General features: G+C 26.2%; 1 protein-coding gene across 2 annotated transcripts; it reads left to right on the top strand.

Moving 5' to 3' along the window:
• Nucleotides 1–6,843: 6,843 nt before the first annotated feature.
• LOC100202019 (low choriolytic enzyme) lies at nucleotides 6,844–15,340 on the top strand. Of its 2 annotated transcripts, none has more exons than XM_065820200.1 (9): nucleotides 6,844–6,981; nucleotides 11,878–12,018; nucleotides 12,124–12,241; nucleotides 12,782–12,882; nucleotides 13,020–13,091; nucleotides 13,345–13,426; nucleotides 13,538–13,689; nucleotides 15,028–15,165; nucleotides 15,242–15,340. In XM_065820200.1, exons 1-9 carry the CDS (start codon nucleotides 6,909–6,911, stop codon nucleotides 15,265–15,267), a joined length of 903 nt encoding a protein of 300 aa, XP_065676272.1. In that variant the 5' UTR covers nucleotides 6,844–6,908; the 3' UTR covers nucleotides 15,268–15,340. The 2 variants fall into 2 exon arrangements, with proteins under 2 accessions (XP_065676272.1, XP_065676271.1); XM_065820199.1 differs by lacking the exon at nucleotides 6,844–6,981 and adding an exon at nucleotides 7,058–7,610.
• Nucleotides 15,341–17,742: the final 2,402 nt, after the last annotated feature.

Here is a 17,742-nt window from a genome sequence, read left to right as displayed (position 1 = left end):
CGGTAGCTTTTTAAGATAAGGTATTATTGAATTTAGAATTATATAGTAAAAGACATTATATTATTAAAAATCTTTTTTTTAGTCGGACAGTTCAATAATGAATTTTGCATTACTTAATTTGTTAAAGTCAGAAGACAGCAGCAACATTGAGGTTATAGAAAAAATGTTTCTGAGCGGGACATCGTAACTTTCATGAAATTGATGCAATACACTGTGTTACAGAGCGTTGTATTAAAAAAAAAAGTATAAGTATACAGTCCAATTGGTCTAATAACTGCTATAAAAAATGTCTACAAAGTCAAGTAATTTCAAAATGATGCAGATGGTTCCCACAGATTTAATAGACTATTAGCTTTCTTTTTTCCAAAATTTCTCGAAAATAAAATATGTGCAATAAAAGCATATTTTTTAAACATTTTTTAAAACTTTAAATTTGTTAGAATTGGGTATATACAAAATATAAGGAAACAAAAATCTACTGAATTAATGCAATTATCAAAAAACTAGGCTTTTTAAAACTGAGCACTATTGAAAATAAAAGAGATTTAGCCGAAATACTCAAGTGTTTTACCTATGAAATAGATAAGCAATATTATGAATTGATTTTAAAAACAAAAAGTATCATAAAACAAAAGAAAAAAACCAAAGAAGACTAATAAGAATTTATGCTTTATGATAATAGAGATAATATTATAGTTATAATATAGTTCTTCAAGTTTGTGATAACCTATATGTTGGGTAGAGAAACATTTTTGAGTTTCTTATTTTTATGCTATTTCCTTTTGTAAAAATGTTATAGCAAACAAGATTATATATTATATACAATGTTGTGTATGCGAAAACCTTTTTAATTTTAGATAAATAGATTTTAAGTATTATATCAATCATAATTTTCAAGTAAAGATTATATATTGAAACACCTAAACTAGATATAAACAAAATACGAGAGCAGTAATACCCTCCTAAACTATAACCGCGTTATACCAACAATATGTAAATTGGTCTGTTGAACAAACCAGTTCTCAGGTAACGATAAAATGAGTTTTGACTGTTTTAAATTTACTATCTGGTTGTCTATAAATAGTATTGAAGATTATGTTTCTAGAGTTTTGTTAACTAATTCTATGCATAATAACTCACAAGTTTGTTTCATTCACACTAAAATCCTTGCGCAAAATAAAATCGATTGACTTTATTTTGTGTAACGTAAAACACTTACACCTACACCAGTATGAGTTTCACGCGGTTGATGAACAAATTTAAAGTTTTTGAATTCAAATTGTGTACTTTGTTCATATTTACACCAAGATTCTGTGAAAAAAATAATGCTGAAGTTATATTTTTTGATCATAGTTTTTGTATAGGTATAGAGTTAGGCTTAAATTTTCAGGAAAATCTTTAAATTGCCTACCATTTAAAAAAAACAACTAATACAAAAACTAAATGTACAGAAAAATTTTTCCAAACACTTAATAAATCTTTATTTCTTTTCACAATCAGTTTATGCATATGTTAATGCTTTTTTAAACTCCTTCCCAATCAGTTAATTATATGTTAAAACTGCATATTTCCTTTTAATATTTTTTTTTCTTACAAGACGTATGCAACAACAACAACAAGAATGGTTTTATATCTTTGTTTCATCAACAAAGATTCATCAGAAATATATATATATATATATATATATATATATATATATATATATATATATATATATATATATATATATATATATATATATATATATATATATATATAATATATATATTTAAACAACTTTAAAATGTATTCTACACAATAGAGTGCTCAATGTTCTTAAAAGAACAGAGCAGTTATATATTAGTAGAAAATCACTTAACAAATATTTTTTTTCATTTTACACTGTGTTTCATCAACAAAGATTCATCAGAAATATATATATATATATATATATATATATATATATATATATATATATATATGTAAATTATGTTAGTGTATTTTACAAATAGAGTGCTCAATGTTCTTAAAGAACAGAGCAATAATTAATTAGTAAAAAACACTTATCTAACTCTATCTAAATCTAACTAAAGTTAGATAAGTGTTTTTTACTAATTTTTATATATATATATATATATATATATATATATATATACACATAATATAATAATTATTAAACAACAATAATAGTTAAAAACATTTTTTTTTTGATTTTTTTTGTTTGTTCTTTATTACAATATTTAACACAATATTTACAAACATATCAATAAGAAAAATTACATGCAAAGAAATCGTTAAAAATAAATAAATAAAAATAAAGAATAAAGATAAAGAACGCGGGAACTCAAGAAGACCATACAGGTCTTGTCACCGAGAACCGCTGTTGAAGAACTTTGAACTTAGTAAATATAAATAAAATAAATAAATACAAATTTTAAACATTTCCATTCGTGATACAAATTATTTACAAATATTACGAATTAAAATAAAAATTAAAGTAAACAAGTAATTAATAAATGACTACTGTACAAATAATGTCAGTGCAACTTTTAACAAAATTCAAATAATGATGTTTAAATATAGTTTCTCACTTAAACTTTAAATCAATATTGTATAAAAGTAAAATATAAATGAGTGATGACAAAACTGGGTACAATTAAAAGTATATAAAAATATTTTTAATTGAGAAAATTAATTTTTTTAGTTTTCTTTTTTTAATTCCATTCATGAGAAAAATCAAAATTTTTTAAAATTATTTGGTTCCATAAAAAAGGTCCACGAAAAGAAATGCAAAGTTTGTTTGAAATTTTGGTTGTTTAATAAAATTATCATTTCTTAAAGAATATTTATTTTTTTCTTTTAAAGAATATAAATCAAAAAAGGAAGCTGGAGATGAGTTGGTTTTACATTTAAACATAAAACAAAGAACATTATAAACATTTACTTGATATATATTAAAAACATTCATGTTAAATAAAAGTGGCCTTGAGTGAGTAAAACGATTTTTGAAATTTATAAGACGTGCAATATGCTTCTGCTGACAGTAAAGTGGATTTAATTTACTTTTATGGGTACTACCCCATGCAATATTGGCATAATTAATATGACAGTGTATAAAAGAGTAATATAGTTGAGTTAATGAATGTTTGTTTAAAACACTTCTTGCTTTATATAAAACTCCAATGCTTTTTGCAATTGTATTGCATAAATGTCCGATGTGATTCTTCCATGATAGATTTTCATCTACAATGATACCTAAGAATTTTGTGAAAATTACTCTTTTTATTTGAATATTATCAACATGAAGAAGAGGCATATTACTTGGAAGTAAATGTTTTTTAAATTGTGAATGAAAGAAAATCCATTTAGTTTTATCAATGTTGAGTGAAAGTTTATTTGACTTGAACCAGTCTGATATTTTTGATAGTTCAATGTTCATATCATAAAAAAGTTTATCGATGTTATTATTAGATAGGAATAGGTTTGTATCATCAGCAAACATTATAGTTGTTAATTTTGAGACTTCATTGAGATCATTAACATAAATCAGAAATAATAAGGGCCCTAATATAGATCCCTGTGTAACACCACACGTTATATTTAGATAATCTTGTGAAGAAGATCCGTCGACATAGACAAATTGTTTGCGATGTTTTAAATAGCTTTTTAGTAGTTTTAAAGCATTACCGGTGATACCATAATGTTCAAGTTTTTTAAACAGTATTTCATGGTCAATTGTGTCGAAACCCTTAGATAGGTCTATAAAGACGCCTAAAGTAAACTCTGACTTTTCGAATGAATCAGTTATACTACGAGTAAGATGAATTATTGTATGTTCAGTAGAGTTATTTCTTTTAAAACCGTATTGATTTTTGTAAAGTATATTATTAACAGCAAGATGATTAGATATTTGGTTGAACAGAATTCTTAATACAACAACATAAAAAAGTCATTATCAAACGTTTTTTCACCGATGCAAATCTAGCATCGTTTAAGGATCTTTAATAAATTGGAACCATATTAACAGTTCATTTGAAGCTAATGAAGTATACGATACATTCTTTCAAACTTTCTATGAAATATATGATGCAAATTTTCCAAAACGTGAATTTATTATAACCAATAAAAGTTTAAAGTCACCATGGGTCAATAAAAATCTTAAGAAATCCTCAAAAATAAAGCAAAAACTGTATATAAAGTACTTAAAAAAACAACACCAGAAAATAAAGTTATTTATAAAAACATAAAATGTTAAAAAATAAAAACGTGCTTTTCCACAATTAAGATCCGTTACTCTGCTTTTGCAAAAGAGTGGTATATACGATACTGCATAAACTTTAAAAATATTTTAAAAAAATTTATAATATAACAAATATTCTCCCACAATATTGGTCTGTATAGTCACCGTTAGTTTGAAGAGTTTTATAGAAAATTAATTTAAAGAGTTTTTTAGAAAATTAAGTTGAAGAGTTTTATGGAAATGTAATTTAATGAGTTTTATAGAAAACTAATTTAAAAAGTTTATTAGAAAATTAATTTAAAGAGTTTTATAGAAACATAATTTAAAAAGTTTTACAGAAAATTAATTTGAAAAGTTTTATAGAAACATAATTTAAAAAGTTTTACAGAAAATTAATTTAAAGAGTTTTTGTAGAGCTGCAAATGAAATAGGAGTGCAAAAAAGTAAAATGATATTATAAAAATTAAAATTTATATCTATTGAAATATCGCGACGTTAGAATTATCTTATTTTATCTCCACTTTTTGAAAAAATTTTGAGTTATTGACGTCTTTTTATGTTATGTATATTATGTACCATAGACAGGATCGCATTCGTAACGTTGTTCAATTTTTATTTATTTTAGGTGCCCCAAGAAGTTCTAACGGTCTTATCACAGAGTACCGCTGAAGAACATATAAAAGAAAGTTCACGCCTCCTTCCTTACCAATGTTATAAAACTTGCTCAGAATTGGCGTTGAAGCACGGATCTCTAGCTTTTGAGGCAAGCGTGCTAACCACTGCGCTACGACTGCTCTGACGGTGCCTAATTAATTAACGTCGCCCTCAGGCATATGAATAATTTTCGCCTAAAAGTTCGTGATAAAATTTAAAAAATTACATATCTACACTAAAAACTACAACTCCTCAAAGAAAATGAAATACCAAGCGCCTCGTTTTGGTTGGCTCCCCTACGCCTAGTTTTAAAATATGGCAAATTCGCTTTGACCTCAGAATAATATTTTTTACTGTATTGAAACCTATGTTAAAATAAAAAGTTATTGTAAAAACATAAATTACACAAAAATATTTATTTGCCACCTCCTAAAGTTTTTTTATTTTAAATCGTTTTATTTTGAAACTCAAAAATGTGGAAATAATTCTAACGACACGATATATCAATTAGTTAACTAAAAAGCAGCTAATAAAATTTAAAACATTATTGTAATTTAAACCAAAATATTTTTTTTCTTTGGGGGATGGGGGGGAAGTAGCTTAAAATTTGTTGCTTAACTTTAATGGAGTTATAAATTTGTTGGGTTATAAAGAGGTTATAAATTTGTTATAACGTGGTTATAAATTTGTTGCATAATTTTAGCGGTAGGAAGATGGAGTTGAAAAAACGTGAAGATTTTTTACAATAGGGCAGAGATAAGGTGTCCAAAACAGTCAAAAACTGCGTGACGTAATTTTTGGTCTACCCCTAAATAAAATACCTTCATAACGTTGTTTTAATTTGACAGCTTTTTACATTCTGCTGTTGAGTTTAATTCAATTTTAAATTTGTTGAAAACGATTAAGTATAAATTGAGAATTTGAAATACTTAGTTAAAACGTGTTGTGATTTTGTGAATGAAGATATAACACCAAAAACCGCAAAAGTTTTTTTGACTTAAAACTGACAGTTGCCAGCTAACTAATTTTTAAGTTGAAAATCTAAACTTTTTTCCAAACACTAATTTATGTAGTGAACAGATAAATATAACATATAAAATAAAGTAAATTAATAAAGAAAATTTATAAGCTATTTATAGTAAATTTATTTAGAAACGTATTTAAAAGTAGTATTACTGACTGAAGCTTTATCAACTCTTAACGCAAAAAAATTATCAGCATCAATTCCATTCTTTAATTATTTGATCTACCAGTCCTAACTAATTAAAAGGACAAAACTTCAATTCTTCAAAACAAGATTTTTGTTTAAAAGGAGATAAGAAAGTATTTTTTCTTCTTAAACATTGTTGGAATTAGCAACATAATATTGTTTAGTAATGATTTGGTAAAAATTGCTTCAGTTGTCTCCACATTAAATATTTGGGTTGTACAAACAATTTTTAACAGATTTTCAATTAAATAAATGCATTTGAAACAGGATTTGAACGAATAATAATTACCGCCATTTACTTGTTGGGTTGTATGTTAGCTCAAGAAACAGGTGTTAACAATAAAAAAACATACTTATAAGGAAAAAGAAATCTGATTTATATAGAGCATATCATGTTTATGAACTGATATATATATATATATATATATATATATATATATATATATATATATATATATATATATATATATATATATATATATATAAAATAGAATTTACATCAAAATATATAAATTATATATATTATTATAAATATACATATATATTATATATATTATTATAAATATATATATATATATATTATATATATGTATATATATACATATGTATAAATATATATAATATACATATATATATAATATATATACATATTTATAATAATATATATAATATATATATTTTGATGTAAAATCTATTATATATATATATATATATATATATATATATATATATATATATATATATATATATATATCAAGAAACAGGTGTTAACGATAATAAAACATACTTATAAGGAAAAAAAATCAGGTTTATATAAAGCATACCATGTTTCTATTAATTTCTATCGTATGTTCAAGTCTTTTAGCCTTATCTGCAGGATGGATCAAGCAGATGGAAAGTAAGTGAAAGTTACATAAAATTAATTTATAACTTACTTCTGACAATAAAGCTAGAATTTGAGCTGTTCTATAAATAGTATATTTAAAATACATCAAAATAAGTATAAGTCCCTAGTTGTATTACCGATTGAAGGTTTATCGACTATTAACGCAAAAAAATTATCAGCATCAATTCCATTATTTAATTACTTGATCTACCAGCCCTAACTAATTATAAGGACAAGTAAAAAACTTCAATTCTTTAAAACAAGATTTTTGTTTAAAAGGAGATAAGAAAGTATTTTACTTCTTAAACATTGTTGGAATCAGCAACGAAATATTGTTTAGTAATGATTTGGTAAAAGTTGCTTGAGTTGTCTCTACATTAAATATTTGGATAGTACAAACAATTATTGGCAGATGTTCAATTAAATAAATGCATTTGAAACAGAATTTAAACGAATAATAATCACCGCCGTTTACTTGTTGGGTTGTATGTTAGCTCAAGAAACAGGTGTTAACGATAATAAAACATACTTATAAGGAAAAAAAAATCTGGTTTATATAAAGCATACCATGTTTCTATTGATTTCTATCGTATGTTCAAGTCTTTTAACCTTATCTGCAGGATGGATCAAGCAGATGGAAAGTAAGTGAAAGTTACATAAAATTAATTCATAACTTACTTCTGAAAATAAAGCTAGGATTTGAGCTGTTCTATAAATAGTATATTTTAAATACTATATACATTTATTTTTAAGAGGTTTCTTTGCTAAAACCTTTTTTTTTTTTTTTTTGCGGTTTTGTATGAGTAATAAGGATTTCTTACAAAGCATCGACTAATTTATTTAATTAAGATTTAGTGACATGTTTTTTTAATTTTTTTTTTTTCACCCTTACTGAAGTACAGGGCTATTTGAAGTCAAAATGTTTGTAGGAGTTCAGCGTTTTTTTACATTTTAAATTTTACAAGAACAAATTTATTTTCTTAGCTTTTGTTAAGAAATAATATTTTGTTCACACTCTTCAACAGTTGAGAACTTATGAAGTAGATATCTAGAGACAAACAGTTCTGTATAAAACCTGCTCATCCAAATTAAAACGTTGGTATTTAGTTTTTTTACTTAAAATAAATTTAAAAAAATTTCAAACGAATTCAGCGACTAACATTTTATAAGAAGAATTTTATCTTTATAAATCGTCGCGTTGGTTTGACAATGTTCTAACTGATTTTTTTTATATTAGGAGAATAGCAAATAAATCGTTTTTCTTTTTTTTTTATTGTCTAAATAAAAATATTTATTTATGTATTTTTATGCATCAATCAAAAAAAGAGTACATAGACAAATAAAAAAATAATAATATAAATAATTTTAATTAAACATTAAAAAAAAGTTAAAAGATTTTTTCTAAATTCTTCTAATGTAAAAAAATTTATTTTGAACTTTGTCAAACGAACGCACTATGAATCAAATCACAAAAATAAGGTCAAAAGTCGTTTTTCAAAAGTATTCCAATATATATATATATATATATATATATATATATATATATATATATATATATATATATATATATATATATATATATATATATATATATATATATATATATATATATATGTATATACACACATATATATACAAACTTTTAAAGATCTCAAGTTATAAAAATGCTGAAATGAAATCATTTGTTGTTCTTACCCCCTCCCCGGGTCTTTTCGAATGTATTTTCTGATATATATATATATATATATATCAGAAAATACATTCGAAAAGACCCGGGGAGGGGGTCTTTTCGAATGTATTGGTTTATATATATATTTATATATATATATATATATATATATATATATATATATATATATATATATATATATATATATATATATATATATATATATATATATTGGTTTATATATATATTTATATATATATATATATATATATATATATATATATATATATATATATATATATATATATATATATATATATATAAACCAATATTTGCAACATTTAGTAATATATTAAAAGTTATTATTTAAAATATATTTATTGTTCATCAAGCAAAAGGTTTAAAACTTCAGAATCTAAGTTAACAGAACCAATAGATTTAGTTATTTTGAAGATGAATGTTGATACTATTTGATCACTACGTAACAACAGATAATGATATTGGTTTTCCATTGCATTTTTTCTTGAAAATTTACATGTATGGTTTAGTCTTGCATTTCAAATGTATTTATTTTTTGCTTCCTGTGCCTCTTCTAAATATACACCAATTGGGAGTTCAAAGCAATCAGAAATTTGATAACCATGCTCTAATAACTTGTGTACTGTAGGTGGCATTATGTACCAGTTATATTTTTGAATTATTATTTCAGAAGTGGCTAAACACTATTTTTTGAAGGCCCCTAAATAAAGGTGGTATCCACTGCACACAGCTTTCATTATATTTCTCAATCTAACAATTATTTTATTATCAACTCCTGTATTGCCTGCAAAAGTATCTGGATTGTCAAATGCTCTTCTGGCTGTGTTACCTGTGTTTGAGGAACCATAGCCATGCTTTGGCATATCGACAACAAGGCTGAGCTCGGTCCTAAACCAATTCTGAATTTAATTTTTTTGCTCAATAACAGAAAGCTTATGTTCTTTTGATCTTGACTGATATTTTTTAATTTTCATTGTATATCCTAAGTGTAGCACATACTCAAAAAGTCTAATCCAACAATGTTAAGTAGATAGTCCCATAGTAAGAGATATTTTATTTGGAGTAAACATTCTGATTTTTACTAGATTGTTTATATTACTCAATTTTGAAAAACAGACATTGCACGATTGTGATGAATTCGAAAACATGATAGCATTTACCGACTTGCCATCCAACATATTCAAGTCAACAACAATTTTAATTTTTACGGAACATTGCTTTTTATTACTGAGAAGATCTAGATCTAAAATATAGTCTTGCAGATTTTCGATTTGTTTTCTAAGATTTATTTCTTGTGCTGCAATGAGTTCATCTGTTTCTTTTAGGTATTGTAGTTCAAGAGATCTACAAAAATGAGGGTTGGATGGTATAGGATTATTCCACTTGTTTGAACTCCCAATTTTTAATTTCAAAGGAACTATCGCAGTTTGAAATACTGACTGTTCATTCTGTACTCCAGTAGCAAGATCAGTATCATCAAACGTTTGATTATAGATACTTTGTGAAGATGCACCATCCATGCCACATTTCAAATTGAATACTCCATGTGTAACCGTTTTATCTAAATTTTGAAGCTGCTCAGAATTTAGTTTCAAAATTTGAAGCAAGGTATGGTTAACCATGTACAAACTGCAGTTTGCAGACATTTCTATAATATGCAAACCCTCTGGATAACAATCTGCTTTTGATTTTAGGATTGCTTTTAATGGAGGCTAAATGTCAACATTTTGCATCAGAGATTAGTTTTGAATAATTTGGTATTGTAAATCACTCAAATCACATTGAATTTTAAGTGATAAAGCTTGATCTGCAGACATCATAGTTGGCTGATAATTATCAGATCGGTAAGTTTGGCCAGGTAGATCTTTAGAAAACATTTTTAATATTCTCTCCCAAATCAGATTTTCCAGGACTTGATTTTGCACGTACAACAACAGCTTCTGCTAATTCTTCAGTTGCATGAGTTTTAGTCAAACTAAAATAAATATAAATAACATTGGTTCGTCATTGGTTAGCAATTTATTTTTTGCTTCAGTTTCTAAAACGGCTTGCAAATTCGCATAATTAATACCAACTTCTTGAATTGTGTTTATTAGTTCTAATCTTTTCATGTTTAATCAACAACAAAGAAAAAATACCTGTATAATCTTCTAGATGCAATAAATTTTGCAATAAATATTTTACAGAAAACGATTCTATGTTGAGTTTAAATACAGTTAGCACCTGTTTAAAGTAAAAAGATCACTTTCTGTTAAAAAAAAAATCGGAAAAAAGTTTTCGCCACTTTTTTGCAATTTGTACTCATCGTGCAACGTGACGAAATGGCTTAGTCAAATTTTCTAACGAGTCACTGGTGACGTCATACCAATAAAATTTTAAAATTTTTATTTAAATTTAAATTTTATTTGTTTAAACATCAAGTTAAACAAAAACAATTGACTATATTTATAATAAATTTAAAGTTTAAAAAATAAAAATTCGCTTACAATGTTTCTCAACAATAATATTTGTACACATTTAAATTTGTACAATCTTTAATTTTTCTTTTGTAACGACAATATGTTAATTTTGTAAGGCGTTTGAGGTATTTTATTAAATACATTAAGAGAGCACCTGATAAAGTAAATAGCGCTGATCAAATATATATACAGTAGAATATCTCTAATTCGAATTTTATGGGAGAAAATAAAAGTTCGAATTAAAGAGATTTTCGAATTATAGAAAGTTGATTTTTCTTAAACGCATTTCACGGCGACTTTGTATTTTATCGAATTATGGAGGTTTTCGAATTAAGGAGATTAGAATTAGAGCGATTGTACTATATATATATATATATATATATATATATATATATATATATATATATATATATATATATATATATATATATATATATATATATATATATATATATATATATATATATATATATATATATATATATATATATATATATATATATATGTATATATATATATATATATATATATATATGTATATATATATATATATATATATATATATTTGCTTACGATATTTACTTTATCAGGTACTCTTTTATTGTACCTAAAAAAATACCTCAAACTTTTAGTGTATATATATATATATATATATATATATATATATATATATATATAATAAATAATATATATTTAACAAATAGTTAGTTTTATTTTTAATTATGTTTTAATGTAATTTAGCCCCTGGTTATTATCAGGGAGACATTCAATTGTCACCTGAACAATGGGAAAGGGTACAAAATAGAAGCAGTCCTTTCGGTTCAATCAGAAACAGACGTTGGCCAAATGGAAAAATACCATATGCTTTTGAAAGTTCTTTAGGTAATAAAAAATTTAACTAACTTCTTAACTATTGTTAATTACTTATAATACAAATAATAGTTAACTCAAAAAAGTAGCTCAAAATATAAAAGTCATTTTTTTCAGGGCAACAAGGAAGAGATGCAGTACATGCAGCAATTGCAGATTACCACAAATTTACGTGTTTAAGGTTTACTCCACGAAATGGAGAGTCAAACTATATATCTTTCTTCAGTGGTAATGGGTAAGAAACAAAAATTCTCTAATTTGGCATTAACAATATGCTGAAAAGTCTTCATTTAGCTAACAGAGATGGCTAAATTAAGAACACCTTCAAGTTTACTAAAGGTTTTTGTCATCAACGATGGCAAAATTATAGTTAATATAAATATACAACGTTTATTACAAAAAAAAAACTGATTGAATTTTGCAGCTTTAGAATAAGTTAAACACTAATATTGGTTAGCAAGATTGCTGTAACTCCAACTTTTATGTTTTTTAAACCACTAAAGGTACAAAGTACAAATCTTTTTTCATATGTTTTGCATAAGTTTGTCAATATTTTTATACTTGAAAATTACCTGGTGAAATATTGGCTGGCAACATTTGTAAAAGTAAAAAGAGCCGTTTGACAACTATGATAGCTAATTCAGCTGCAACTAATTAAGAACAGCTCCCAGCATTAGTTATAACTATATAAAAATAATGTTGTTAAGATGCCCCTAATTTTGGCATGTTACAATAATATCGCCATGTCGTTTAAGTTATATATATCTATATATAGATGTAACTCACCGGTTGGAATGTATGGCGTAAATAGAATTTCATTAGGTGCTGGTTGTCTTGACAAAGGAACTGCTCTTCATGAAATTGGACACAGCATCGGTAAAAAAAACTCTTTAATTTCTACTATGTTAAACTTTTTTTTTAGTTTAAATTTTTTTAATAATATTATTTAACTAAAAAATTTTATGTCTACACAAATAATTTTATTAAACCAAATAGAAACTTTAACAACTTAGGTCTTCAACACGAACAATGCCGTCCTGACCGTGATCAACATGTTATAGTTCATACCAAAAATATTGATGGGCGTAAGCATTTATTTCTTTATTACAACGCTAACAATAAAAAACAGTAATGAAACAATATATTCATTGTTATTAACTACATAAACATTGACACTTTTTTCAAAAAAAATTGTTTGACAAGTTATAAATACCAATTAAAAGATTACATTAATAATTGAATAGTTTACAATAAAAAGTATAAAGTTACAAATCGCAATCATATTTCATAATAAAATTTTGCAATTTTCTATTGTATTTATTGTTTTACATTTAACAGCATGGGCGTATGCTTTCGCAATTTCAAACGAAGTGGATTCTCTTGGTACACCATATGATTTAAGTTCCATGATGCATTATAGGTAACAGTAATAATATCCGATATAGATAATAGCCACAGAGTTTAATTACAAATGTTTTTATAAATGTTTCGATTAAATTTATAAAATTGTTTTTTGTATTTTGTAATTTAGTTCAACAGCATTTGCAAGGTCTAACACTAAAACGATAACAACAAAAGATCCTTCAAAGCAAAGGCTCATTGACAACTATAACAGAATTTCCGGCTTTAGCGCAACAGACATTGTTCAAATTAACAAAATGTACTCTTGTGGTGGAGGAGAAGGTTAGTACTATTATGCCATAAAGCAGAACCTACTTTTGGTCTTTAACTTTTTTGTTTTAAATCTAACAATCAAGTTACACAATGGTATACATAAATTATCATTCATTCATTATTCGTTCATTCATCATTAGTTTATTAATTCATATTTTCACTGTGAAACCTATGATAATGTATAAATCTTTTTTTAACAAACAAATTTATTCTTTGTGGCTGGTGAGCCCCGACTTCTTCCAATGTACACTACAACGACAAAACGGACATTAGGCTATCCCGCTGGATGTGGTTACGGCGCTCAATAACCTAATGGCTACGCTAACACTCACGCACACGTTCATTCGGAAGCTCCACAATGCACGTCGGATCAGCGCTCGCTGACTATGTGCTCGGATCTAAAATCTCACTCCATAGCACATCATTCCACACCAGCACGGGGCAGTAGCTCTTTTGACTAAGAGCGATGGCTTGTGGCCTACGGTGACTAATGTGTGCATTCGATCAATTGAAATCCATTCTGTAGGTCTTACGTCTGGCTCTGATGCGCTAGCCCATAAGCGCAAGGAGTGAGTGTGTTTAGCTTTCTATTCACCCGATTTGAAAGTGAACGAAAACATAACGAGACCAGACGAGACGACCAAACGGTACATACTAATGCACTACACCATCACACCTGTACACATCAACAGTCTCTAAAATCAGTATATCAAATATTTGTTCTTTGTTGCATATGTTCAACACTCCCCATACCCCCTTATCGTCTATTCTTCGTTTTTCTACTTCACAAAAGTCTTGCCACACATTTTATATTTTCTTATGATTTTTATTTTTTATTCAATGACACCACCTACAATCTGCTTTTATTTTCACATCTCCCAGGTCTACGTAACTGGACGGCTCCGTTGGTCACTTTTTGCGACCATTGTGTCGCATAAACAAACATTAATTCATATTTTCACTGTGAAACCTATGATCATGTATGTAAAGGTTTTGATAATATTGTTTTGGTTTTTTTTTTACAAAATCGCAATTTGGTGACTTGTTTTTTTCTGTCTTGACAGGACAGTATTGTTCTTCTGATCGGACAGTATTGTTCTTCTGACAGGACAGTATTGTTCTTCTGACAGGGCAGTATTGTTTTTCTGACAGGACAGTATTGTTCTTCTGACAGGACAGTATTGTTTAATTTAATGGTAGTATAAACCGTTATTAACTTAGTGTCTTGGCTTACCTTTAAAAAATATTTCTAGTCTTGATTTGACTTTTTTGAATTTAACGTTTGTTAAAACAAAATTACCAGCTATATATCAGAAATAACTCATCTTTAATTCTTTATTTTTTTAGTAAAGCCAGTTACTGTTGCACCAGGTTGTGCAGATATTGAACCGAACTGCGGAATATGGTTAAAACAAGGTTATTGTTTAGCGAGTGATCTGGCGCAACGTAAAAGAATGCACGATAAATGTTGCAAATCATGCACCGGTATAATTTTTTTAAATTTTTTTTTCCGTAAAAATGTTGCTAAAAATTTAACTTACAATCTTTTCTTTCTTTTTAGATGCATGTGGAAAATGCGGTTTATAAACAAACAAATAAATCGCAAAAGAAACTTATGCAACAACCTAATGTGAAAAAAATAAATATAAAATTTTACTTATTTAGAGTATTGTTGACGTTTTTTTCTTAAGTTGATCCTTATGTTTTGTGAGGAGGAACTTTCAATCTTTTTAGAACTCTAAATTCTCCTTTGGGACTAACCTCTAACCTCTAACTAAGTTGTGAAACAACCACCCTTTTAAATTGTTGCTAGAATCTAATTAAATTTTTTTTTTAATTTTTAGTTTTACAATTAGAAGCAATTATAAAATTAGTAATGAAATTATAATAAATACAAATTATAATAAATTATAATAAATACAAATATCAATATAAAAAGTTATCTATAAACTCTTTTAAAGGTTCAAATATATTTTTACATTAAATGGCGAATTCTAGAAATGAAAAAAAATGTACCCAAGGTTATGAAAAAATGAAAATAGAACTATTATTGTAATTAAATAAGATGCGTTTTATGGCATTGACATTATTTTATGGATTATATTAGTTGCTAATATTTCGATTTTGGACAATTAAAAATGCGCTAAAGTCAATCTATCAGTTATTTGGTATCAGCCATTTAAATTGGGCCAAAACACAGAGGGGATCGACACTTAGAGAGGTATAAGGCAAGCGTTTTAAAATCAATATTACCACCCTTTAATTGGTTTTAAGCTATCTCATTCGCATGATCAGTCTTTCAAGTGTCTTAAGCCTATTACCTTGCTTCATATTTAAAATAATTTGATTTGGTGGTTCTAGCAATCTAAATAATATAAAAACAAAACCTTCTTTAAGCGAATTAGATTAAAAACAATGTGATAACATTTGGCATTAGTAAAATTTCAATACAGCAAGTGCTAAATAAGAAGACAGAAAATTGATTCTAAATATATTTAAATTAGTTGAATCAACAAATGAAGCTAAGCAAATTAAGTTCAAAACAAAATCTGATGAAGAGCAGCTATTTGTCGTTGTCCTTAATAATAAAACCAATTGGAATTCTGCTTTAAATGCCGCAACATTTAAAGCAGAAAAAAAACATTTTTATCAATCCTGATTGAAACCAAGGTTAAAAGATATAACGTCAATTATGCATATTGTGGACGTATTGTTATTTCGGATGCGTAGGGGAGAATTTGCATCTTTGATCCGTAAGCACCTTTGATCCTACAGTGTTATCTCCATACTTACATAACTTATTAAAGAGGGTTGATAACCAGCATGTTATAAATATTATAATATCAAAATTATAAATATCAAAATATTATTATAAATATCAAAATTAATTGTGTTTTAGTTTTGATTTTGACGACAATAAGTAATTTTTTCACTTTTGCATAGAACCTCACATCTTTAATATTTTTTTGAGTTGAATAACTTTGCTTATGCCATTTTGTAACTAAACTATTCACCTCTTTGTATGGTTGCTTTTGGTAAGCTATAGAAGCATCAAATACGACAAAAAAAGAATTTTTGTAAAAATGGAGAGGGTTAACACCCTTGATCCTAATGTAGGTACGCGAATATCGCGTTTTACGGAGCCAGAAATAATGCTAAAATTATGCGCCACACTTTCGACTTTTTTTTTAAGTAGTGCAAGAGTTCTTTGTGGCTTTTTAAAAATGTCAACTTAGATTATTTTTGAAAAATAGAAATAGAAAAATAGAAAGGCTTGATTTTAAAGTGGTATTTATGTATGGATTACACATTTTGATTTGACTTTATTGATGTTGGAAATTTAGTTGCTATTCTTGTGTCAAATTAATGTTGAAGGAATGTTGGGATTTTTTCAAAACTATCAGGATAATTTTTTATACATATTATCTGAGCACCTACCAAATTTCAGGAAAAAATATTTAGTCGCAGGTGCCATAAAAAATAAATATCTATTAATAATAATAATGTACATTATTTAATATTGTTAATATTGATAATTTAATCTTAATACTAATACTGTAATTTATTAGTAGTGTCGTTTCACTTTTGCTTTTAAAGTAGTTTTAATTAGTTACTAGGCTTTCTTGAAATAGCGCGTTCTCAAAATACACGCGGTCATTCAAAAAAGATATACCAAGCAAGTTAAAACTTTTTACTTTTTGGATTTGCGTCTTATATATGAAGATTTTCTCATGTTAATTTTAATTTTTTTGTTTGCGCTATTCAAGTTACATATAATTATAGTTTGCATATATGTTTATTATATGCTCAAAGTTAAAAAGTTTTTGATAAATACTTGTATGTGTTATACAATTGTTTTATAAATGTGTTTTTATAATAGTATAAAATGTTTTTTATCTAAGGGGCTGTTCAAATAATACGTGACTTTTTTTGTCGTTTTTCTAACACCCCCCTCCCCATATGTGACATTTTGAAGAACCCCCCACCCCCACCTACCCACCCTGTGTGACGTGACAAAAAAAATTTTTTATAAATTTATATTTTAACTGTAATAGTTTATTT

Source organism: Hydra vulgaris, chromosome 15, assembly GCF_038396675.1.
Source record: "Hydra vulgaris chromosome 15, alternate assembly HydraT2T_AEP".
Classification (NCBI taxonomy): Eukaryota; Metazoa; Cnidaria; class Hydrozoa; order Anthoathecata; family Hydridae; genus Hydra; species Hydra vulgaris.
The sequence above is the reverse complement of the archived record's forward strand: the minus strand, read 5'-3'. Positions and strand labels throughout refer to the sequence as shown.